This window comes from Podarcis muralis, chromosome 7 (genome assembly GCF_964188315.1).
Source record: "Podarcis muralis chromosome 7, rPodMur119.hap1.1, whole genome shotgun sequence".
NCBI classification, from domain to species: domain Eukaryota; kingdom Metazoa; phylum Chordata; class Lepidosauria; order Squamata; family Lacertidae; genus Podarcis; species Podarcis muralis.
In genome coordinates this window covers 80,510,934-80,535,486 of record NC_135661.1, presented here as the reverse complement: position 1 = coordinate 80,535,486, position 24,553 = coordinate 80,510,934, and the positions used below count along the sequence as shown (strand labels likewise).

At 46.3% G+C, this 24,553-nt stretch overlaps 2 protein-coding genes across 3 annotated transcripts in view; one reads left to right on the top strand and one right to left on the bottom strand.

Annotated features, from left to right (window-relative positions):
* The window catches only part of DMRTC2 (DMRT like family C2), a 56,532-nt gene that overhangs the window by 30,056 nt on the left and 1,923 nt on the right, over positions 1 to 24,553 (bottom strand). The gene's annotated exons all lie outside the window — the stretch shown is intronic.
* LOC114603382 (guanylate-binding protein 1-like) lies at positions 2,372 to 24,339 on the top strand. 2 transcript variants are annotated; one of them, XM_077932191.1, is made up of 11 exons: positions 2,374 to 2,663; positions 5,971 to 6,204; positions 12,074 to 12,201; positions 13,801 to 13,910; positions 14,786 to 14,994; positions 16,636 to 16,869; positions 17,128 to 17,408; positions 19,459 to 19,671; positions 20,023 to 20,125; positions 20,553 to 20,746; positions 23,461 to 24,339. In XM_077932191.1, exons 2-11 carry the CDS (start codon positions 6,000 to 6,002, stop codon positions 23,581 to 23,583), a joined length of 1,800 nt encoding a protein of 599 aa, XP_077788317.1. In that variant the 5' UTR covers positions 2,374 to 2,663; positions 5,971 to 5,999; the 3' UTR covers positions 23,584 to 24,339. The 2 variants fall into 2 exon arrangements, with proteins under 2 accessions (XP_077788318.1, XP_077788317.1); XM_077932192.1 differs by lacking the exon at positions 16,636 to 16,869 and having other exon boundaries at positions 2,372 to 2,663.

Genomic DNA, 24,553 nt, shown 5'->3' with positions numbered 1-24,553 from the left:
GGTGGCAGTACTATGCATGCTGAATCCACTGAATCCATTCTTGTGATGCACAGGATCTGGCTGCTCCTGGGATAAGCCCTGCTGGAACAGACCAATGGCCCACGTAGCCCAATATTCTGGTCTCACTGTGGCCCAGCAGATGACTTTGAGAAGCCCACAAGCAGGGCTTGAGCACAACAGTATTCTCCCCTCCCGCTGTTTCCAGCAACTGGCGTTCAGAAGCCTTCTGCCTTTGACGACAGAGAAGACGATAGAAGACGTTGATAGTCTTATCCTCCATAAATTTGTCCAGTCCTCTTTTAAACTATCCAAGTTGGTGGCCATCACTACCTCTTGTTGGAGCGAGTGCCATAGCTCATCTATGAGCTGCACTGAATCTTCAGCCTCAGTGGGTGCCTCTGAGTTTTAGTGTTATGAGAGAAGGAGAAATTATGCACACACTAGTGGGGACATTATGAAGGTGTATAAATTATGCTTAATTTTATACACTTTTATAGTAGGCTTGCCCTATTTCAAAAAGTAAAAACCAGGACGCCCCGAGAGTTGTAGAGCTCTTTTTAGGAAGACCCCCAAGGACTGATTTTTTGATGGACTTGCCTAACATCTAGGACAAAGCAATGGCCTTTGGAAATCCCCCCTGGATGTCAATTATGCTTTTGAAATCCCAGTAATATTCAGGAAAATCTGGATGTATGGCAGCCTTCATTTATAGTGTTTCCACTTTCTTGCCTTTTTTATTGTTTTTTTAATATAAAAATATTTTTATTCAAGATTCTTGGTTTACAAAAGTATGTGCAATGTCTCTTTATTCAAGGTGCATTTTCTACAGATCAGTTTCATTTGTTGTGAGACATTAGTGTTACATTAGGAAGTAAAGAGGGGAATGGTGAGTGGGGTGGGGCCAGGTGTTACTTGACTTTTTTTCTAAACTACAAAGACTCAAACGTAATATTTCCTCATAGGGACCCTTGATCATGTTGCATTTGCTTACATTGCATCACAATTGCCATTTTGCTGTCCGGTTGGGAGAAATTGTTTTGCAGCTTCTCAAAATCCCTGTTTCTTTTTGCAACCTCCAGCAGCATAGAACACCAGTCCTAAAATATCTACATTGGCTCCCAGTACATTTCCAAGCACAATTCAGAGTGTTGGTGCTGACCTTTAAAGCCCTAAACGGCTTCCGCCCTGTATACCTGAAGGAGCATCTCCACCCCCATCGTCCAGCCCGGACACAGAGGTCCAGCTCCAAGGGCCTTCTGGCGGTTCCCTCACTGTGAGAAGTGAGGTTTCAGGGAACCAGGCAGAGGGCCTTCTCGGTAGTGGCACCCGCCCTGTGGAACAGGGAACCCAGCAGATGTCAAAAAGATAAATAGTTATGTGACTTTTAAAAGACATCTGTAAGCAGCCCTGTTCAGGGAAGTTTTTAGGGTCTGATGCGACATTGTGTTAGACTTCCCCCAGTCTAACACAGAGCATCTGGTTGTGAACTAGAAGTTTGGTGGTTCAAAGACTGTGGGAAGTATTCCTGCCTTGCAGGGGGTTGGACTAGATGACCCTTGGTGCCCCCTCCAACTCCACAATTCTATGATTCTTTGATTCTATGGCTCATCATCACCACCACCACCTTGGAAATTGAGCCATGTCTCTTCTGCAGGCTTTCGTCACAAACAGAGATGTGTAATGTGAAATGACTGTCAGAATCCGTGACCTGGGAGAAGAGTCGGTGGAAGAAGATTGGAAGAAATTTAAGGACTATTTGCAGAAATATTGTAAAATTATAGAATGTTAATTTGACGTTGGATCGAAAATAAGAGGTGTTAGCAACAAAGTTAAAAAGAATATGTTAAAAATAGATTGACAAAGGATGAAAATATTCATTTATAAATATGTCAAGATAAAGAGTTAAGATAAAGGAAATAGGCCAAGGATTTGCTGAATTGATTAGGTAAATGGGAATACAAAAAGGGGAGGCGGGTGGAAGTCAAGGAAACTAGTAAATGAAGCAAGAGGCATAAAAATGGATCTATTCTTTTTCCCAAAAAAATTCTTTTCTTTTAAGTATGTGTTTTTACTTTTTTGATTATTGTATTTTTCTTTTCTGTATTTTTCTTTTTCTTTTTCTTTGTAAACTCTTGTCTATTTTTTGTAAAATCCCAATAAATACCTTATTAAAAAACAACAACAGAGGTGTGTAATGCTTCAAGCCTTGAAGCAGAAGAAACAACCCGAATTACAGTTACTGAGGGCTGATTCATGAGCTGGGAGTCAGCGAATTACACAACTCAAGCCCGTTGCGTGCAGCGCAGTCATCCCGATTCTCCTAATCACCCCCACCCCCACCCCCCACCCCGCTTCCAAGGCTGCGAGAGTTGATCTGCTCAAAGGACAAAGGCAGTTTCCCTGAAAGGGAAAAGCGAAACTAGAAGTAGACATTTCTCATGCTGAAAGAAGGAAGATTCCAGGCAAGGAAACCCCCAGGAAGCACCCATCCCAGCACCATAAAAAAGCCAGGGGGGAGTTCAGTGAAGGGAGAAGAGGTGAGCCCGGTTCCAGCAAGAGAAGAGCCACAGCAACTTATTGCCTTTGGCAAAAGTTCTGTCCACAAGCAGTGAGACTCAGCAGCAACCCAGATCATCAGCCGCTGCTCCCAGCAAATTAACTCTGTAAGTACCATTTTCCTTCCTCCTGTCCCTCCTGTTGGCTTGAGAGAGACAGGCATAAGCTTCGGAGGCCAGACTTCTCAAAGCAGGGAAGGGACTGCTTCGATGAGTGCAAGGATGCTCGCCAGCTAGTAATAATAATAATAATTTATTATTTATACCCCACCCATCTGGCTGAGTTTCCCTGGGCGGCTAGGGATGGAAGCATCGACCAGTTTCAGCTCTCTCAGCTTCTCGTTCTTCCAGTCTTAAATTTGATTCTTTCCATTTCTGCAGCAATCTGCAATCCCCCTAAAATGTGCCACCTGAGGCAGCTGCCTCACTCTGCCTAATGGAAGGACCGGTGCTGTTTTTGTCTGCGGTCTGCTTGCTTGCTTTAGTGGTTGTGTCGTTCTTGCTGTTACAATATATTAGATCTTTATTGTCATAGTACACACATACATATTCTGGGATCTGCTTGGATGTTTCCGACCTTTTTAAAAATAATAATAAAAAATTACAGATGGGTAGCCGTGTTGGTCTGCCATAGTCAAAACAAAAAAAAATCCTTCCAGTAGCACCTTAAAGACCAACTAAGTTAGTTCTTGGTATGAGCTTTCGTGTGCATGCACACTTCTTCAGATACACTGAAACAGAAGTTGCCAGATCCTTCTATATAGTGAGAAGGTGGGGAGGGTTATTACTCAGAAGGGTGGTGGGAATGGGTGATTGGCAGATAGCTGTGATGAGCCTGTTGACAACGACTGCAGTAGGTCTTACAGGAAAAAACAAGGGGTGAGAAGGTGAAAAATGGCTTTGTCGTGTATAATGAGATAAGAATCCAATGTCTTTGTTCAGGCCAGGTCTCTCCATGGTTTTAAGTTTGGTAATGAGTTGCAATTCAGCAGCTTCTCTTTCCAGTCTATTTCTGAAATTCCTACAGCTATCTGTAGGAGCTATCTGCCACAGCTATCTGCCAATCACCCATTCCCACCACCCTTCTGAGTAATAACCCTCCCCACCTTCTCACTATATAGAAGGATCTGGCAACTTCTGTTTCAGTGTATCTGAAGAAGTGTGCATGCACACGAAAGCTCATACCAAGAACTAACTTAGTTGGTCTTTAAGGTGCTACTGGAAGGAATTTTTTTTGTTTTGAATAAAAAATTAGTTCCCCAGATCTTACAGAAAGGAGTCTGAAGAAGCCCCAGGCTGGCTTTATTAAGAATTCTCCTCATTTTCCCTTACTCATGCCTCAGCTGATGGCAGCCAATTCATTGTTTGTCCCTGAGCTTGCCTTGCTCAGTAGGCAGAGAATACAGAGTAGAGAGAATTCAAACTAGGGAGGGTGGGATGGAATGGAGTTATCCTGGAAAAGGGCACAAGTGCCTGGCTGGCACTATAGAGCACACTGCACAGTGTTTTGTAGCAGTTTTCACTTGTGGGACTAGAGATTTCTCTGGAAGTTGATCTTCAAGCAATTAAGCAGTGGATCCAGACTTAGTTAGACTTAGAGCAGACTTATCGCAAAGTACTGGAAGACACAAGATTTACCCACCCGGGAGGAATGGCAGATGAAGGTGATGGACTACATGGAACTGGCTGAGATGACTGGCAGAATCCGAGACCAAGGAGAAGAGTCGGTGGAAGAAGAGTGGAAGAAATTTAAAGTCTATCTACAGAAATATTGTAAAATTAAGGAATGTTAGAAAGATGTTGGAATTAAGCTATGTGGTTTTAGCAGAAAAAATATAAAGGATTAAGTAAAGAGGAATTGATAACAGGTGAAAATGTAAAGTTACAATATATTAAGATAAAATTTTAAGATAAAAGCAGAAAGGGTAAGGATTTGCTGAAACAACTACTGAACTAGAATACAAAAAAGGGAGGTGAGAGGAGGTCAGGGAAATAAGTAAATGAAAGATAAGTGATGGAAAGACTGATTTGTTTTTAACTGTTTTTATTTTTCTGTATTTTGTACTTTTTCTTATTTTTTCTTTTCTTTTTTTATTTTTGTAATTTCTTTGAAACTTTAATAAATATTATTCAAAAAAAAAAAAAAAAAGACTTAGAGCAGACCCATCAGATCAATGGGACAATCTCATTGCTTGCAATGGATCTGCACATCATACAGAGAAAACACATTCCCCCCTTAAGAATCCTGGGAGCTGTGGTTTATCCCTCACAGATCTACAATTCCCAGCAACTTTTACAAACTACAATTCCCAGGATTATTGGGGGGGGTTGCTTTACATATATGGGGTGTGCTCAGCCCAAAGGTGAACCCAACCCTCACACTATGCTCAGATTCATCAGCTGTGCATGTTTGGGCTACAACAAAGAGGCAAAGTTTCCAGATGTGGTTTGGAATGTGTTTCCAGATGTGGAACAACAAAGAGGCAAAGTTTCCAGATGTGGTTTGGAATGTGTTTCCAGATGTGGAACAACAAAGAGGCAAAGTTTCCAGATGTGGCTTAGAACATAGAACCAACTAAAGGGGAGGTGACCTTGGGCATAGTCCTGTTTGGTGCTGTGCCCTATAACTGACCAGGAACACTGACCACAGTGCTATCAAATCCATTAACTTGGGGTCCTTTCCAACTCGTAAGTTTCTATGAACTATGTAAACAGTTGCAGGGAAAGTCCAGCTCTTGATTTCAAAAGAGGAAATTATTTTAAAAACAATGGGGTTCTGGTAAAAAAAGAAAGGAGGAAGCTGAAACAAGAGCATTTCCAGAAACAGCTTGAAAGCAAAGCAGACAGTGAGTTTCATAATGCTTTTCTGAACACCCTTTAGCAGTGCACAAATAACGTGGCCAGGCTATCCGTTTGTGCATCAAACTTGGATGTCTGCAAAAGGGGTGCCTATGTCTGAGAAGGTAAACCTGCACATGCCCTCTACACAGTTTTATATCTGTACTTTCTAGGGTCCTGATACCACGGAGCACCTGAAACCTTTGTCAATGTGCAGGACTGTTCTAAAAAGGGATAAAATATGATAGGGTTGATTCACAGAGGGTCGACGTGGACCTTAAAAAAGGAAATAGCTAGTGCCATCAATACAGGCCCTTAGTAGCCAGAATAGCAGTGTAATGGGCCATCTACTCATAGGAAAGCTGAGCAGCTATTCTGCTGCGTTTAAAAAAGCCAGATTTTCTGAACATTGGGGGGGATGGATGGATATGAATCTTGTATTGTTATAACTCTACACTTGTAAAATCAAATAAAAATTATTTCAAAAAAGAGAGAGAGAAGTACCTGGGTTTTTCTTTTCACTAGCAATATAGTGAGTGCAGAACCTGATAGTGCAGTACTTTACTTTTTCTCCCAGGAGGTTCTTTGTCCTGACCCGTCCCTCTCATGGACTCTCCGCGGCCTCCGTCAGTGAACATGGAAGAGCCAATGTGCCTGATTGAGAACAACCCCAATGAACAGCTGCGGGTCAACCAGGAAGCCCTGAAGATCTTGCAGAGCATCCAGCAACCCGTGGTTGTGGTGGCCATCGTGGGACTGTACCGCACTGGCAAGTCCTACCTCATGAACAAGCTGGCAGGAAAGAAGAAAGGTGAGTCTGCAGGAAGAATCTGCTCTGTGCTCCTGAGTAGAGACTGGGGTGCTGAATGGGAACATTCACACCACGCCAGAGTTCCCTGAGAAGAGGGATTGATTGGAGGGGAATAAGGAGGCCTCCTCTCAGCTCCCTTAACAAACTACAGGTCCCAGTTTTCTTTGGGGAAAGCCATGACTAGCATCATAGCAGTTCAAGCATAGAGTGTGAATGTGGTCAATGAGAAGGGGGCAGTTATAGTGTGAAGTCCCTTAATACAGTGGTGCCTCGCAAGACGAAATTAATTTGTTCCGCAAGTTTTTTCTTCTTGCGAGTTTTTCGTCTTGCGAAGCACGGTTTCCCATAGGAATGCATTGAAAATCAATTAATGCGTTCCTAGGGAAACCGCCTTCAGACCAGGTCCGGGGACAGTCTGTCCCCCGACCTCTTCTGAAGGCTGGGGGGGGGGGGGGACAAGGGCTTCTGAAGGCTGGGGGGGGGCTGGGGGGGAACAAGGGCTTCGCTGCCGACCCCCAGCATTTTAAAATCTCACCGGGACACGGGGAGATTTTAAAATGCTGGGGGTCAGCAGTGAACGCTTCGCTGATCCCGGGACGGCAGGCAGATCTGCACCGCCATCCAGAGCGGGGCGGGACTTAGCCCCGCTCGGGATGGCAGTCCCGGGATGGCAGATAGCTCTGCGCCGGCATCCAGAGCGGGGCGGGACTTAGCGCCCTGCTCGGGATGGCGGCACACATCTGCCTGCAGTCCCGGGATGGCAGACAGCTCTGCGCCGGCATCCAGAGCGGGGCGGGACTTAGCGCCCCGCTCGGGATGGCGGCACAGATCTGCCTGCAGTCCCGGGACAGCAGACAGCTCTGCGCTGGCATCCAGAGCGGGGCGGGACTTAGCGCCCCGCTCGGGATGGCGGCACAGATCTGCCTGCAGTCCCGGGACGGCAGACAGCTCTGCGCTGGCATCCAGAGCGGGGCGGGACTTAGCGCCCCGCTCGGGATGGTGGCGCAGATCTGCCTGCAGTCCCGGGACTGCAGGCAGCTTTGCGCGGCCATCTGTAGCGGGGCGGGCTTCGCCCCCGGCTCCCGATGGCCGCGCAGAGCTGCGCTGATCCCGGGATGGCAGACAGCTCTGCGCCGCCATCCCGAGCGGGGCGGGACTTAGCGCCCCGCTCGGGATGGTGGCGCAGATCTGCCTGCAGTCCCGGGACTGCAGGCAGCTTTGCGCGGCCATCTGGAGCGGGGCGGGCTTCGCCCCGGCTCCCGATGGCCGCGCAGAGCTGCGCTGATCCCGGGACAGCAGACAGCTCTGCGCCGCCATCCCAAGCGGGGCGGGACTTAGCGCCCCGCTCGGGATGGTGGCGCAGATCTGCCTGCAGTCCCGGGACGGCAGACAGCTCTGCGCTGGCATCCAGAGCGGGGCGGTACTTAGCGCCCCGCTCGGGATGGTGGCGCAGATCTGCCTGCAGTCCCGGGACGGCAGACAGCTCTGCGCTGGCATCCAGAGCGGGGCGGGGCTTAGCGCCCCGCTCGGGATGGTGGCGCAGATCTGCCTGCAGTCCCGGGACTGCAGGCAGCTTTGCGCGGCCATCTGTAGTGGGGCGGGCTTCGCCCCCGGCTCCCGATGGCCGTGCAGAGCTGCGCTGATCCCGGCACGGCAGACAGCTCTGCGCCGCCATCCCGAGCGGGGCGGGACTTCTCTGCTGTCCCGGGGAGATTTTAAAATGCTGGGGGTCGGCAGCGAACGCTTCGCTCCCGCCCGCCAGCATTTTAAGATCGCCCGGGGCAGCGGAGAAGTCTCCGCTGTCCCGGGAAGGCAGGCGGGGGGAGCAAAGACTTTTGCCCCCCGCCGGCCTTCAGAAGAGGTCCAGGACCTCTTCTGCAGGCCGGCTGTGGGCGAAAGTCTTTGCTCCCGACCGCCAGCAATTTAAAACAGGTCCCCGGAGATTTCCCTATGGGCTTTCGTCTTGCGAAGCAAGCCCATAGGGAAATTTGTCTTGCGAAGCGCCTCCGAAACAGAAAACCCTTTCGTCTTGCGAATTTTTCGTCTTGCGAAGCACGGAACTGCACCTCTTCAAGCAATGCACCCTGGGTATTAACGGTTTTAAGAAAAAGGAAACAAACTTGCAAGACGTTTTCATCTTGCGAAGAAAGCCCATAGGGAAATTCGTCTTGCGAAGCAACTCAAAAAACGAAAAACTCTTTCGTCTTGCGAGTTTTTCGTCTTATGAGGCATTCGTCTTGCAAGGTACCACTGTAAGTAAATAAAATAAAATCCCCATCAGCTTTTCTCCTAATAAAAGGTTTTCAAGGGTCTCGGAAGCCAAACGTTTCGGTTTTTGAACACCGAAAACCCAGAAGTAAATGCTTCTGTTTTTGAACGTGCCTCAGAAGTTGAACTTCTGAGGCGGCTTCCTTTTTGAGTTTTCCATACGTTTTGAGGCTTCCATATTGAGTTTTTGGTTTTCGAATGTTTTGGAAGTTGAACGGTCTTCTGGAACGGATTACGTTCAAAAACCGAGGAACCACTGTAAAGACCTTTTTGTATGCAATTTTGCCCAACATTTTTGGAAAGCAGTTATTTTCACTAAAATATGCATTGCCATGCACAATTTACCCTAATGTATGGATTTTTGTGCACATTGCTCGGCTGGACAGCTACGTTTCAAAATCTGGAGAAGTGTGGATTTCAGAGGATGACTGGGTTTTCGGTACACACATTGTTTTGTAAAGCGTGGATATGGTTGGTTTGCCTTTGTAAGCAAACTTAACTGAACTCATCATTCAGAACAGACGCAGTGAAATTCATGAGGTTAGTCATGCCCAGTAACTTCATTGGGTCCACTTTGAGTTGGACTAGCAGTGGATACACATCATATCCCTGTCTCAAGTGCATGCGCAGAACTGTTCTAAAAAGGGCTAAAATAGAGCTGATTTGTAGAGGGTCAATGTGGACCTTAAAAAAGGAAATAGCAAGTGCCATTTGTGGCCAGAACAGTAACAGTAGGCCATCTGCTCTTCAGCTACTTGCTGGCTATAGGTCTTTGGTCTGCGTTCCCTGCAAACGGAAATCCTTCACTCACTCCTTCTGATCTTTTGACCCTGTTCCATCCTCCCTTCTGTGGTGGAGCAGTCATCAAACCCAATTAAGTGGTTGACAAGAGCCTCAAGGTTCCTTTTACAACCAGGCTATTACTGCAGTATATAGTTATGGTGCTTCTTTGCATGTGCAGGGAATATAACAACAACAACAACAACAACAACAACAACAACAACAACAACAACAACAACAACAACAACAGCTTTATTACTTATACCCCACCTATCTGGGCAGGCCTCCCTAGCAACTCTGGGCAGCTCCCAAAAGAATATTAAAAACACAATAAAACATCAAACATTAAAAACTTCCCTAAGCAGGGCTGCCTTCAGATGTCTTCTAAAAGTCACATAGTTGTTTATTTCCTTGACATCTGGTGGGAGGGCATTCCACAGGGCGGGCTCCACCACCGAGAAGGCCCTCTGCCTGGTTCCCTGTAACCTCACTTCTCGCAGGGAGGGAACCGCCAGAAGGCCCTCGGAGCTGGACTTCTGTTTTTGTTTTTTTTTAAAGATATTTATTGAAATTTTCCACATTAATACATTAAAAAATCAAAAAAGAAAAAACGAAAAAAGTTTAAAAACACATAGAGTTCACAATCCTTATTTTCTATAACATATTTCCCTGACTTCCCCACACCTCCCCTTCTTGTATTCCAGTTCATATTGTTGGTTCAACAAGTTCTTATCCCTAATTTTTAACCTTTTTATATTTAGTTCATTTTAAAAGACCAATTTTGCCTTATGGACATCCATATTTATACATCAGTGCTTATTCTTAAAACCTTTTTCTAAAGTCGACCCAGATTCCCTCCCACGACTTCCCCAATTTTCATACAAATAGCAAAACAAAATAAAAGCAAAAACAGATTGTAATTATGCACCCTTTGGATCCCCAACAAATGTCTATCAATCTTCTACTATCAGCCTGGAGATCTCACGTCCGAGGCTCTTAATTCTCTCTCAGTTCCTCTCTGCCGGTTTTTTTTGATAGTCCTTGATATTAAACACCAGGTCTCAGAGAAGCTCTAGCCAAATAGGATCCATGTTTCTTCCAGCCAGACCTCCATCCTTAAAAGTGGAGCTCGAATCTTGTTTCTTGCTCCTTTCAAGTCCAAATGTCCCCAAAGCTCCAACTTCCACCTTGATCAGATTTGTAATCCTTGGATCTTCAGATCTCCACATAAGGAGATCTCTCCATTCTTCAATCTCCAATTCAAACCAGATTTCCGACATCCAGTTCTTATTTTCCTCTGCAGCCATCATGTTAGGCCTCTGGCTCTCCTTTGTCATCTGCAGCATTACAGCTCCTCCTTCCTTTTCCTCAGGAACAACATATATCTCTTTCTCCACACTCTCCAAGTTCTCAAGTTTCTCTTCTTGTCCAGCTGCATAAACTTCCTGAGTCAAGTCCTTATCAAATTCAATGAATTTATTTACTGTTAAGTCCAGAGTTGCAACATTTGTAGCCAAAACATCAATTTGGCCTTGTAACTTTCCCAAGAGAACAAAAACTCTATCCAATTTAGTTTGTATTTTCCCTCCTTCAGCCATTCTTGTAATATCCCAAAATCCCCTCTAGAGGGATTTTGGTTACTTAGTATTCCTTCCAGTTCATATCCAAAAGTCAAGTTAGTTTGTATCAGTTCTTCCTTGTTTTCAGCAAATTATAACCAAATTGTAACAAATATAACCAGCAGAAACAACAGAAACAAAGTTCTCTTTCCCAGCTTTGACAGCTAATTTGACAGCTGTCAAACTCCTCAATACTCCTTCAACAGGCTCTCTCGCGGATCACTCCTGGGTCCAGGGGGGTGGCACTTCAGCTCCCAAAATTAGCTCTTATCCTCCAGTTAAATTACTTATATTGCCAAATCGTGAAATTAATGTCTTTTATCCAATAAACAAGAAAAAATTCTCTCGACCTTAGCTGATCCTTGCTTATGATTATTTACAAGACGGGGAGACGGACTTCCTGCTTGTGCCTTCCCCGATCGTGCCTAATTCAAAAAGAAGGTTTTTCTTTGTAAATCCAATTTCCGTACTACTCACGGGTTGTTGCTTTTAAGGTCCAATTGTTCGCAGGAAAAAGTCAGTGCTCTCCGGCCATGGCATGCGGCTTCACTCTGCAGGAGAAGCAGTCGACTCTCAGCACCGCGCCGCTCACCCCGTCCCCTGTTCCGAAGCCTTTAAAAAGGCTCCTTCACGGGTCGGGGGGGCGCAAATGGTGCCCGCCGAGTCACCAAGTTCACAGGCTTCGCCGCCTGTGATTTCTAAGGGTCTCCGCGTCGCTGCCGCGGCTAGACCCAACTCCTGCAGAGCCGATTCCCTCCAGAGCTCGGAGGGAATCCGCCATTAGCCGTTGGCGCTAACCTGGAAGTCCTTCGGAGCTGGACTTCTGTGTCCAGGCTGAACAATTGGGGTAGAGACACTCCTTCTGGTATACTGGGCTATCCCTTTCATGCTGGGGTCAGGCCTTGGAAAAGAAAGTAAGTCTTTGGCCAAGCCCCTAGAAGATAAGGTGTACACCCACCTGGTGCTATGCAGATGTTTTTGACTACAACTGGATTAGGCTGATGGAAGTTGTGGTCCAAAACATCTTCACCGGGTTGGTGACGGATGCTCCATAGATACCTACTTGTTTGCAAAGGGTGGAAGCCCTTCATTTTAAGAATTGGAGTGAGTACTATTGAGAGTTGGAAAACAACGCCTCCGCCCACAACAATCACACAGGTGATCCCCTGATATCTGATCTCTTTTCCCTTTGTACCCTACAGGCTTCTCTCTGGGTGCCACCATACAAGCAGAGACCATGGGCATCTGGATGTGGTGCCTTCCTCACCCTGAAAATCCTGGCCACACCTTGGTGCTTTTGGACACGGAAGGACTGGGTGATGTGGAGAAGGTAGGCTGGAGGACAGGGCTGGAGCCAGTGTGGTGCAGTGGTTAGGGTGTGGGGCTGAGACTTGGGAGGCCATGGTTCGAATCCCCACTCAGCCACAAAGCTTGCTGGGTGGCCTTGGGCCAGTCACTGCCTTTCAGCCTACTCTACCTCACAGGGTTGTTGTGGGGAGAAACGTGTCACACTTAATGAGATCCCCATGACATCCTAGGTCTTAGGCTAATCTGGAACACTCCCAAAGCTTTTGGACGTAGAGTAGCTGGGCAATGTGCAAACATTTGGAAGTAGGGAGTTGATGCCTTGTAGAGTTTTCTTTTTTAAAATGATAATAATTTTTTAATTCATTTTTAGCTTTAACAATTAGCATCACAAATAAATCATAACCATATACATATAGGATTTTCTGAATCCCCAGACTTCCCTCCACCCCTCCATGGTTTCCATAGTTATTCTTTTCCAACTGCATCATATAATGTTCTCCATATTTTATTTAACCTCAATTCTCACCATAGTTCTCGTTAAACTGCAAGTGTTGTTCTTTTTTTTAACCCTGCCAATGTTTTTAATTGTCTGCAGTGATATTTTAAGTAACTTATAAATTTTCTCCATTCTTTATCAAATTTGTTATCCTCTTGAACTCTGATCTTCCCAGTCATTTTTGCCATTTCAACATAGTCCATCATTTTTGTCAGCTACAGTGGTACCTCGGGTTACATACGCTTCAGGTTACATACGCTTCAGATTACAGACTCCGCTAATCCAGAAATAGTACCTCGGGTTAAGAACTTTGCTTCAGGATGAGAACAGAAATCGTGCTCCAGCGATGCGGCAGCTGCAGGAGGCCCCATTAGCTAAAGTGGTGCTTCAGGTTAAGAACAGTTTCAGGTGAAGAACGGACCTCTGGAACGAATTAAGTTCTTAACTCGAGGTACCACTGTATTCTATTGTAGGTACTTCGTCTTCCTTCCATCTTTGGGATAATAACATACACACAGCTGTCGTAGCGTACATAAACAGTATTTTCTGCTCCTTTTTCTGTTTTTTTCACAAAAGTTATTTTAAACATTTTTTTCAACTCATTATAAGTCATTTGCCTAGGATGGTTTTCTATGCAGTCCTTACATACAACAGGAAAACTAGACTAAGAGCAGCCCCAGAGCTCTTGAAACTCACCACAGTGTGAGGCAGCGGGAACAGAAAATACCCACCAAAGCAGTGTCTCTAACTCTAGCGAGTGCAACAACTCTAGGTTGCTGATATCAGGAAGGCACCATCAATGTACTCTTTCCTGCAAGAAATTAAAACTTTTTTTTAGGTAAACCTAGCATAGATGTTGATATGCTTTTAATCTCTCTTACTGTAGATTTTTTTAAATTAAAAAATTGCCGGGGGTTGGACTAGATGACTCCTCCAACTCTACAGTTCTGTGATTCTATGTTTTCCCTTGTTTTTAGCTTTTTTATTGATTTTTTTTAAAAACAAATTTATTGCAAACCTCTTACAGGCTTTGCCGCAATTGAGCGGTCTATAAATGGCGTCAGATGCAAATAAATAAATCAGGTGCAAGCCCAGGGTGCTAATAATTCCTATCCCTCCCAACAGAGCAACATCGAGAACGACGCGTGGATCTTTGCCTTGTCCATTCTGCTGAGCAGCACCTTGGTCTACAACAGCATGGGTATCATTGACCAGTTTGCCTTGGAAAAACTGCAGTATCCTTCCGTGCAAACTCCATTTCACCTCCAGCTCCCTGATTTGCAGCCAGAGTAGATGGGGCAGGGACTTTGGTTTGCATGGTATCTCCATGAACGTTATGGGATCTCCCCCATGCACTTCTTTGCAGGATACTAGATGGAGGTCGCAAGCCTGCAGTGCCACCGTTCTCTCTGGACTCTTGTGTTTGTTAGGAAAACATTCTTTAAGAAACAGATAAAAGTTCCTGGAAGTTTTAAAGAGGGTTCCAGAATTTTCTTTAGTGTGTGGGAGTGGCACTCTAGGCTTGATTGGTGTCAGCTGGAGGTGCTAATAATAATAATAATAATAATAATAATAATAATAATAATAATAATAATAAATTTTATTTATACCCCACCCTCCCCAATAAAGGGAGGAAGCTGCAGGCTGCAACTTCCACACGAGGAAAGCACACACACACACACACTGTCAGCACGCACGCTGACCACAAGGTTGGAAGTAAGACTATGTGCTGCTGATATTATGAGTTTTTGCTGGGTCAGGATTGTTAATTACTGGACTGAGATTATACCGTGCTGGAGAGATAAAGAAGGAATGTAAATAGCTTGTATATAATAGTAACAGAAATGCTTGTGCAATCAGTCAAGCAACAAAGAAGCTCTTGACTGTGAATTTGAGTATGACTCCTGTTCTTGTCCTCTGCCTTCGGGGAAAACTCTGCTACAAACAGTAAGAAGTGGTTTTACCGAGGTGCCACCACACAAGCAGAAAAGCGCAGCAGAAGTGTGTGGGTGGTAGCCTCTAATAGTGTTATCTAAGTTATTTAACTGAGAGATTATTGCCCCAGGAGGGGACAAGAGTCATCTCCATACATTCCTTAGTGTAATCGCAGGTATGTGACAGAGCTGACTAAGCGAATCAAGGTAAAAGCTACAGCCACAAAGACCTCTGAGGATGGAGAGGAGGAGAGCAGTGACGACTTTCTCAGGTTCTTCCCAGCCTTCGTTTGGGCTGTGCGTGATTTCACGCTGCAGCTGAAGCTGAACGGATGCCCCATCTCTTCCGACAAATATCTGGAGAATGCCTTGAGGAGGAAGAAAGGTACGGGGAAGAGGGTGATGGGATCCCACCCAGGCCTTGCGTCAGCAATCTGAGGGTGTGACAGGGACTGACTCTATCGGGGCGGGGAACCTTTATCCTTCAAGGGGCTGCATTCCCTTCTGAGCAACCTTACGGGGGCCACAGGGCAGAGGAAGGTGGAGCAACGCCTATACAATTGACCTTAGCACAGCAGGTCAGCATATTCCTCACCCAGGCAAGCAAAAAGCCTTATCAGAGTTCAGGGACACAGTTCAGCCAGGCAAAAACTCTCAAGGAGGCTGCAAGGCAAAGCCATTGAGGTTTGTAGCCTGAAGAGAAGGGGTGTGGACTGGTGAGAGTCCTGAGGACTACCCAGAGAGACCTGCAGGGCTGTTTTTGGCCCACAGGCCTGAGATTCCCCATCCCTGAACGACATTATTGTTAGCTTTTTATAACATCCGCGTCAGTGGGAAGTCCAAATTCTATAGACAATGATGAAAAATGGGAGAGAGTCTTTCTGTGAAATGGGGGCATTGAACATAAGAATCCCAAAAAAGCCCTGCTGGCAGGCAAGAACTGTATACGGTCCCCAATTCTGTCATTTTACTCCACAATTTTCTGGGTTAATGGGGTTGCAAACAGATGTTTGTTTCTGGAAGCAATTAACGTGGAAATGAGTGCTAAACCTCTTGTATATTCTGCTAGATTTCTGGAGGTAATCATAATCATAATAATCAGTATTAGTATTATTTCCCAGCCACTCTGGGCAGCTCCAAACAGAATATTAAAAACACAATAAGACATCAAACATTAAAAACTTCCCTAAGGGTTGCTTTATGAGGTCTTCTAAAAGTCAGTTATTTATTTCCTTGACATCTGGTGGGAGGGCGTTCCACAGGGTGGGTGCCACTACCGAGAAGGCCCTCTGCCTGGTTCTCTGTAAACTCACATCTCGCAGTGAGGGAACCGCCAGAAGACACTCGGTGCTGGACCTCAGCGTCTGGGCAGAACGATGGGGGTGGAGACACTCCTTCAGGTATATGGGGCCAAGGCCATTTAGGGCTTTAAAGGTCAGCGGCAACACTTTGAATTGTGCTCGGAAACATACTGGGAGCCAATGTAGGTCTTTCAGGACCGGTGTTATATGGTCTTGGCAACCACTCACAGTCAACAGTCTGGCTGTCACATTCTGGATTAGTTGTTGTTTCCGGGTCACCTTCAAAGGTAGCCCCACATAGAGCACATTGAGGTGGCTTTTACATTGTATGAAAGCTTAAATATAATGCAGATACATGAGGGAAACAGAATGAACTGCTGATGTGGTCTTTCAGGACTACATCACTTAGGATTGCATATGGGGGACTGTTTAGTTGAAAGCACATCTTTGACAGAATCTGCTGGCAAAACGAACAGGAAAACAGGATGAGCTAGAATTTTCCTCCCTGGTTCGTCAGCTTTCTGCAGGTGGGAGGATTTAGGCATAGGGGTGTTTTCACCGAAGCCATTACAAATGCGCCTTCCAAAATGCTGTTGACATGAAGGATTGCACCGCTTGGCCAGCTGAATTTGATCTGAGGCAGGCATGACGTCTGGAGGAAAGATGGAATGCAGCAGCCCAGAAAACTGATGGCTTTGAACTTTCTTGCAATTCTCCCTCTCCAGGACAACCTGAGAAGCTGGATCTTGCCAAAAAATGCATCCGCCAATACTTCCCCAGCCGCAAGTGCTTTGTCTTTGACCGCCCGGCCGGAAGCCGAGACTTATCGGAACTGGACGACCTGTCTGAAAAGATGCTAAGCCCCAACTTTGTGGTGCAAGCGCACCGCTTCCGCCAGCACATATATGAAAGTGCTCAGCCCAAAATGATCGAAGGAGGACACCTGGTGACCGGGATATGTGAGTAGAAGGGAAGGGACCAGAAAAAATGGATGTGTTAGCAAAGTCACTTAAGTAACACAGACGGAGTCCAGAGGGAGAAAAGGAATCGTCGTAACACTTCACAGGAGAGAGGGGAAAGTCCCATTTCACAAGTAGAAATCCCTGACAGATACCCACAACTTAATATAATTGATATAGGAATACAGCATGTCTCACCATAGAAACGCAAGTAGCTAGCTAAAATAAATAATCTGGCTTTCTTCCCTCCCTTTGCAGTGCTGGGGCACCTGGTGGTGACCTACGTGGATACAATCTCCAGTGGCTCCATACCCTGCATAGAGAACGCGGTGGTAGCCTTGGCGCAGATTGAGAACACAGCTGCTGTGCATGATGCCATTACATACTATGAAGGAGAGATAGAGAAACATTTGAAGCTGCCCACCGAGACTATCGAGGAGCTGCTGAAAGTGCACGCCCAATACGAGAAGGAGGCTATTAAAGTGTTCTTGGCTCGGGCCTTCAAGGATGACAATCACGACTATCAGAAAGAACTTGGGGTATGACTCACCAGTGGGCATGAAATATGGGGCTCTCCATATCTGATATGGGAAAAACTAGAAGGATTTTGTGTTGGATGGAAAGTTGGGTACTCAGAAATGGGAGGTTCCTTTCTATGGGGCAATGTATTCATTCCAGTCCTAGTTCAGAGACTGAGTAGCCAAGATGTCAAGGGATGAGATCCGGCTCCTTAGCAAGGTTGTGTTGTTGGCCACTGATTGGATGCCATTGGAGCTAGTTGAGTTGAGCTAAGAGGCCCCCAGGAACATGGAACATCTGGCAACCACTTGGTTTTGTTGGGACGAAAAAGTGACCCTGTTCCCAAGGGAGGTGTTTAGAATGAGGAACTCACTGTGGGAGGACCAGTTTGAGGAAAGGACAGAGGGTAGTAGGTGGGCCACCTTTTTCAGGCAAAGTAGACTTGCAGCAGGTCCTGTTATTTGAGGCCTTATCCACACACCATTTGCCCTGCTCTTCTGAGCCTCCCCACTTAAGCAAGTGGCTGTTCCTATATGGGGAAAACTGAAGAGGATTTGTTGTTGGAAGGAAAGTTTGAGACTCAAAACTGTTTCTTTCCTTTTCCACAGAGGGTAGCAGGTTGATGCTTGCCCTGGTTCAGGGAATGACTGGCCAGGATGTCGAGGAATGAGACCTGGATTCTTGGCATGTGTCATGAATACACCAGCTCCCAGGGAAGAAGTGCAGACAGAGGGAGGGGGGAGACAGGAAGAGAGAGGTCTGCAAAACAAAGCTGAGGGAAGATCAAGTTACAGGGACACAGGACAGGAGCAGAGAGGAGAGCGGGAGAATTCACAGAAGTTCCGAGTCCTGAAATGAGGAAGGGGATAGAGTTGACCCCATTAGCCCTCACTCTCTCCTAATCATAGGACTCCAGAATCGCCTTCCTCACAAGAAGAGGGTAGGCTGCTTTTGGTTTCGAAGGAAGAAAAACCCCTAGTGGGAACATCACCATTGATGGACGGCAGGCAGATGTTGCTGCTCTGTGAACCTCGCCCACGGTTCCCAAGACTCCCTGACAGCATGGTTGTGTTGGCCATAGATTGGGTTTGGTTGGAGCCTGTTGAGGTGAGTTGCCCCCAGGAAGGCAGGGCATCCAGCAGCCGCTTGGTTGTGCAGGGACAAGAAGTTCAAGAAGTTGATCCTGTTCCCAGAGAGGTGTTTTGAGTAAGCAACTAATTGTGGGAGTACCATTTTTTGGAGTGGAACAGAGGTTTGTGGACCAGCTGTTCTCTTCTTCAGGCAAAGTGGAATAGCAGCAGTCCTGTTATCCAAGTCCCCTAGTCCTTCTATTCATTTCTTCTCCCTCTTAGTTGGCAAATGGGAAGCCAACTAATGACAACGAGATTTGGTTCTGGAGTTTCCAGTTGTTGATCTGTAGCTAAAGCCACTTCTTCTCACATCAAGGGCACCTCGGTCACCCCCCTGGGTCTCCAAATGTGCTTTTTGCACTCGCCCACCTGGTTTTATACACAAATGGACGAGAAGGTTGAATTAGGGGCCCTCCAGCCTCTTACTCCGAATAAGTTAATCTTACATTGCATGTTTGGCTTACATCCTGCTTGCATTTGTTGACATTGCTGGGAAGGTTAGCCCAATGAAATTTTGTGCTTTCCTGCAGACTTTCCGTTTGACACAATGAAGCTTTTGACTCTGGTGATCCCATTGTTTTACTTTTCCTTTGGCCTTCTGCCTGGGAAAAGAATGAACCGTGCCAACAGATTTGTCCTTGTTTTTAGGATGTTTAGAGTTTCCAGACTCTCTGGAATGGGGAATATAGGACCAGTGGCGTAGCGTGGGGGTGCAGGGAGGGCCGGCCGCACCGGGCGCAACATCTGGGGTTAGGGCAAATCCACAGGTTAGGGGGCGCAAATCCACGGGTTAGGGGGCGCAAATCCACGGGTTAGGGGGCGCAAATTACTTGCCTTGCCCCGGGTGCTGACAACCCACGCTACGCCACTGTATAGGACCATTCTCTACTGCTGAACGTCTGTTCCTATCTGACGCTATCTGCTTCTTGCCCAACCCCAGGAGCGGCTGCAATCCAAACTTTCCGAGTTGTGTTCTCGCAATGAGCAGGCATCGTTGGATCGTTGCCAGGCGGTGCTCCTGGAGCTATTCCAGGACCTGGAAGAGAATTTCGGCAAGGGGACCTACTCTGTGGCTGGTGGTTACCTTAAGTTCCTGGATCACCAGAAGGAAAAATTGGAACAGTATCACCTGCTGCCTGGGAAAGGGATCATGGTGAGTCAGACTCAATGGGAGAGCAATGGGGGGGGGGGGAGGATGGCAAGGGCCAGAAGTATACCCCTGAGAAAAATAACTCCTTTAGCAACCTCAGAATGTTATTATTAGTTATATAATGCCAGATGTGTACACAGGGCTGTATCCAACAAAGTGATAATGTAAGACCCTATTCGAGCAAGGATTATCGCTGGCACAATGTGGCTCAATCACCCCCATCTCCTTTCCCTGCACCCCCCCCTAAATCTAGGGGTCCCTCTGACCCTTCGGAGTAAATTTGGGGAGAGTGTGGGGTGTTTGTGTGTGGGCGGAGTTGAATAGAAACAAACAAACGACTTCACTCTCTCTCAGGCTTCCAAGGCCCTGGAAGAATTCCTGAATTCCAAAGAGGCAGCAGCACAGTCCATTCTGCAGGCTGACCGGACCCTCACAGAAAAGGAGGAGGAGCTTGAAGGTGAATCTGTTCAGGGACAGCTTGTTAAGACTCGCAGACACATAGGCTGCTTCCACACTGGCCATTTAATGTGGAATCGCCACTTTTTGCTCACACCCTTTTTGTGAGATCTCTGCAGGTGGTCGCGAAGAAAACATCCCCCTCTCATGCCTTTGTGGTTTACCTTCAGCTCTTTTCTGTCCCGCCCCCCCCCCCACGTAAAAAGAAAAGAAAATCTACATTTTTAAAGTTCAGAAGAAGAGCTGTGTCATTTCCTATCCCCATTTAATGAATGTGGGGTGCCCCTGCAGAGCAGATTCATGAAATCTCGTCTGGAGTCCTCCCAGTAGATGGTGACAGGAGGTAGACTAGAATAAATCCGCAGCTTCTTTCGGAAATTTTTTTTAAAATACCGGCATGAACTCACTGCTTGTCTCTTTCTGTGCAGTGGAGCGAGTCCGGGCTGAGGCTTCTGCACGAGAAGCTAAGCGGCATGAACAAATGAAAGAGGAGGCCATCAAGATGGCCCAGGAGAAAGAGCGGAGTTATAAGGAGCATGAAGCACAGTTAATGGCCAAGATGGAAGAAGACAGGAAGAAGATGCAGGCTGAGCACGAGATGGTGATGAACAGGAAGCTTGAGGTAATAGAACAGCGCCCTCTATGGGCAGCCTTGGTCATCTACACCAGAGGTGGGGAGATTTGGGGCTTGGGGGACAGGTCATAGCTGTCAACCGTCCCTTATTTGGCAGGAAACTCACTTATCCCAGCGCCGTTTCCTGCTGCTGTCCCGGATTGATGATATCCCGTAAATTTCCCGGGTTTCAAAGGAAGCAGCTCCTCTCCCTCCCTCCCTGCCGGCCAGGGAGGAGGGAGGCTCCAACTGCGTTGCTTGGCTGCGTTGCTCACCCAATAAGGAGTCTAAGAACGACTTGGGGGTGGAGCTTGCATGCCTTGTGCCAATCAAATCGGCCGCGTTGCCTGGGGACTTGCCTTTGCTCAGCGCTTCCCAGCAGAGAGGTGACGGTGGTTTTCCTTGCTGCATCCCCTTTGCCGGGTTGCTGCGCTGTGGGAACCACCGCTTGAGGCTTCGTTTGGCTGCTTGCTGGGCTTTCTGGCTTTGGCTCGGAGGGGCTCAGAAGTTGAACATACCTGTGCTCGGAATTGGATGGATACGTTATCGATGGCCCACTCACCCTTGCCGGGGAAAAGGTCTGTCTGGAGCGGGGGCACATGGTGGGGTGGGGGGAGGAAATTTCTTATTTTGGCTGCTGATCCCTTATTTTCGAGGCTGCTGATCCCTTATTTTCAAATCTGTAAGTTGACAGCTATGGGACAGGTATGGCCCCCCCAAGGCCTCAGGCTCCTTGGAATCGCCTTAGGCCTCTTCGTAGCTACATTTCTTTTTTTATTTCACTTTTAATTTGTATACCGCCTTTCTATATAACTATGCACAAGGCGGTTTACAGCTACAAAACATGCAATAAAGAACACGAGCCTTGGAATAATCTGATCCAATACAGAAAGTCATAATACAACGTATCTTTAAAATGGAACGGCTTATATCAAATGAAGCAATATTCAGTAATCTAGTAGAATGTAATAGTACACAATGAAATTAACTCTCAATATATGAGCAAATAATAATTAACAATTGCAATGAATAATTAAATTCCTTCCAGTAGCATCTTAGAGACCAACTAAGTTTCTTATTGGTATGAGCTTTCGTGTCCTACTGGAAGGATTTTTAAAATTTTGTTTCGACTACGGCAGACCAACACGGCTACCTACCTGTAAATAAATAATTACTAAACCATGACCAATAAAAATAACTGCAGGTCACAATGCATAAAATGCCACAATACATACCAAACCATGTAAAAGGATCACATTGAGAAACAAAGGACACACCACTGATAACATTATTATTATTTAAATCCCTAAATTCCTCTCCTCCCTTCCTACCTGTTACGGACCCTGCACTGCATTTCCCCTTGAGGGTTTTTGCCTGACTAGAATATGATCTTGAACTTGGATGACAACACTTGCATAAGATTTCCATATGTTAATTTACACAGACAGCATCACGTTTAGAAATAATAACTTCAGTAGAAATACAATGCATCTTGCTCCAGTGAGGAAGGCAGTGACCAGGGGATCTGCGTGGTTGCTCAGTCTGCTGCCTAGGCAAGGCTGGGCAATGTATCGATACATCGTCCCATGTAGGTTTGTAGACCACACCATGAGAACGTTTTCAAAATGAATGAGCTGACAATTTATTTCTGAAGCACAGCTTCCAAAACTCCAGGGGGCAGTATAATTGTGAGTCATCTGACAACTGGCTGGCTGCCATCCCTTTCGGCTCCCTTTCCCCTCCGATGGCAGAATAGTCCCGCTCCCAGCCTCAGTGCCTTCCTGCAGCCGTGATATCTCTACCCGATGTAGGAATCGTGGCTGGGCTGCTTCTTCCTTCTCCTCCTCTCTGTCCAGGGAGGAATGGAAGGAGTTTGCCCTCCAAAGGCGATGGCTCGTCTTCCTCCGAGAGGAGGGCTTCGCATTGCACATGGCACATAGCAAATAATAATAGCACATAGCAAATAATAAAAAAAGAAATAAATATTTATAACCCGCTCATCTGGCTGAGTTTCCCCAGCCACTCTGGGTGGCTCCCAACAGATTTATTATTATTATTATTATTATTATTATTATTATTATTATTATTATTATTGATAATACATAAAACATTAAAAACTTCCCTAAACAGGGCTGACTTCTGAGGTCTTCTAAAGTCAGATAGTTGATTATTTCCTTGACATCTGATGGGAGGGCGTTCCACAGGGCGGGTGCCACTACCAAGAAGGCCCTCTGCCTGGTTCCCTTTAACCTCACTTCTCACAGTAAGGGAACCACCAGAAGGGCCTCAGAGCTGGACCTCAGTGTCTGGGCTGAATGATGGGGGTAGAGACGCTCCTTCAGGTATACCTGCTAATCTCCGTGACCGCTCTTTCACCTAATCTTTGCCCTTCCATTATATAGTTCCATGTTTCAGACATTGTGATATATCACTATACAGTATCTTAGTGTTTAGCTGGGGATACCTCGCGATGTCGAAAACCAGATATCGCCCAGCCCTACAGCCCAGGTGTTGCTGATGAGCCTCTGCTCCCTTCTTAGGGTTCTTGATCTTCCCAATGGATTTGCACTGGGCAGCCTTTATAAACAGAGGGCTATGCTCTATATAGCATAACACAAACGGGCACGCTAGACAGCCCTGTGCCCTTTCATTCATTCCTCCCATTCCAGCTGCTTTGTGAGGAACTGGGGCTGACTTCTATCTTCCTCCTTGCCACTCCCTAGGAGCAGAGGCGCCTTCAGAAGGAAGGGTTTGAGCAGGAAGTCGCAAAGCTTCAACTTCAGATCCAGGCACTGCAGAAGACGGTGGAGAAGCCACCACGGCATCATCGTTGTGTAATTCAATGAAAACAGCATCCCTGGAAGTGTCGATGGGTTGAATAAAGTGTCTAGATTGGCCTCAGGACTGTGGATGAGAATGCAGCTAGGAAGCCAGGGGATGGCGGAGATCTACCTTATGTTACCATTTAGCTGGTGTTTGCAGTCTGTTTGCGCACAAAGGAACCCCAACTCTGCCTTTTTAAGACACAGTCTCTTTCTAAGGGGTCATCTACACCTGCCTATAAAGCACAGGTCTGAGTGGTTTTCCATTTGCCCCACTCCTTTCCCAAGGAAAACCTGCTCTTTAGTTCTCAATCGAAGCAAACAACAAACCCGAATTGCTGTTTGCACCGATCGAGCACTAAAGAGCAGTTCCCCCCCCACCCCCAGGACAAGGGGAAGTGTGGATAAGTTCTAACAAAAGAGCAACACGCAACAGACTGTGACATGAAGACTCACTCTCAGCCTAACCCATGAGTGTAGCCAGGATTTTTGCTGGGGGGTGGGGGCAGGACCAGCTAGTTAAGTATTTCTATTGTTTTACTTGTTCTAGGGTGGGGGGCAGCTGCCTCCTGCCCCCCCCGGCTATGCCCAAGTTCTAACCTACATCACAGGGTTCTCATGAAGATTAAATCTGTATGCTACCTTGAAAGAAAAGTGGGAAATTAATACAATATATATTATCATCTATTTTTAAAAAATAAATGCATATTATTGGTTTTTCAGTGAAGTTGTACAGCTGCAAAAAGGAAGAAATCAATAAAGTACAAGTGAACAAACAGAGATATCACATCATTTTTCCTGTGGAGTAAGATATGGGGAGAGAGGGTATAAAGCCAGTATAGATAATACAGAACAATAAAAACAGCAGCCATTCATGTCAATTCACAGAGCCACCCCCCCCAAAGCCAACGTATGGAGCAGAGGGCTTTAAATGTTTGCAGGTGGAATTAATAAGAGTCAGAAATGGAAACCACACGTCTGCAAATGCATCTGT

Excerpts from the sequence above, each read along its gene's own strand:
- LOC114603382 (XM_077932191.1), top strand. The coding sequence starts at position 6,000 with ATGGACTCTCCGCGGCCTCCGTCAGTGAACATGGAAGAGCCAATGTGC. Across the intron at positions 12,202-13,800 it reads GACTGGGTGATGTGGAGAAG|AGCAACATCGAGAACGACGC; the intron begins GTAGGCTGGAGG and ends CCCTCCCAACAG. Across the intron at positions 20,747-23,460 it reads TGATGAACAGGAAGCTTGAG|GAGCAGAGGCGCCTTCAGAA; the intron begins GTAATAGAACAG and ends GCCACTCCCTAG.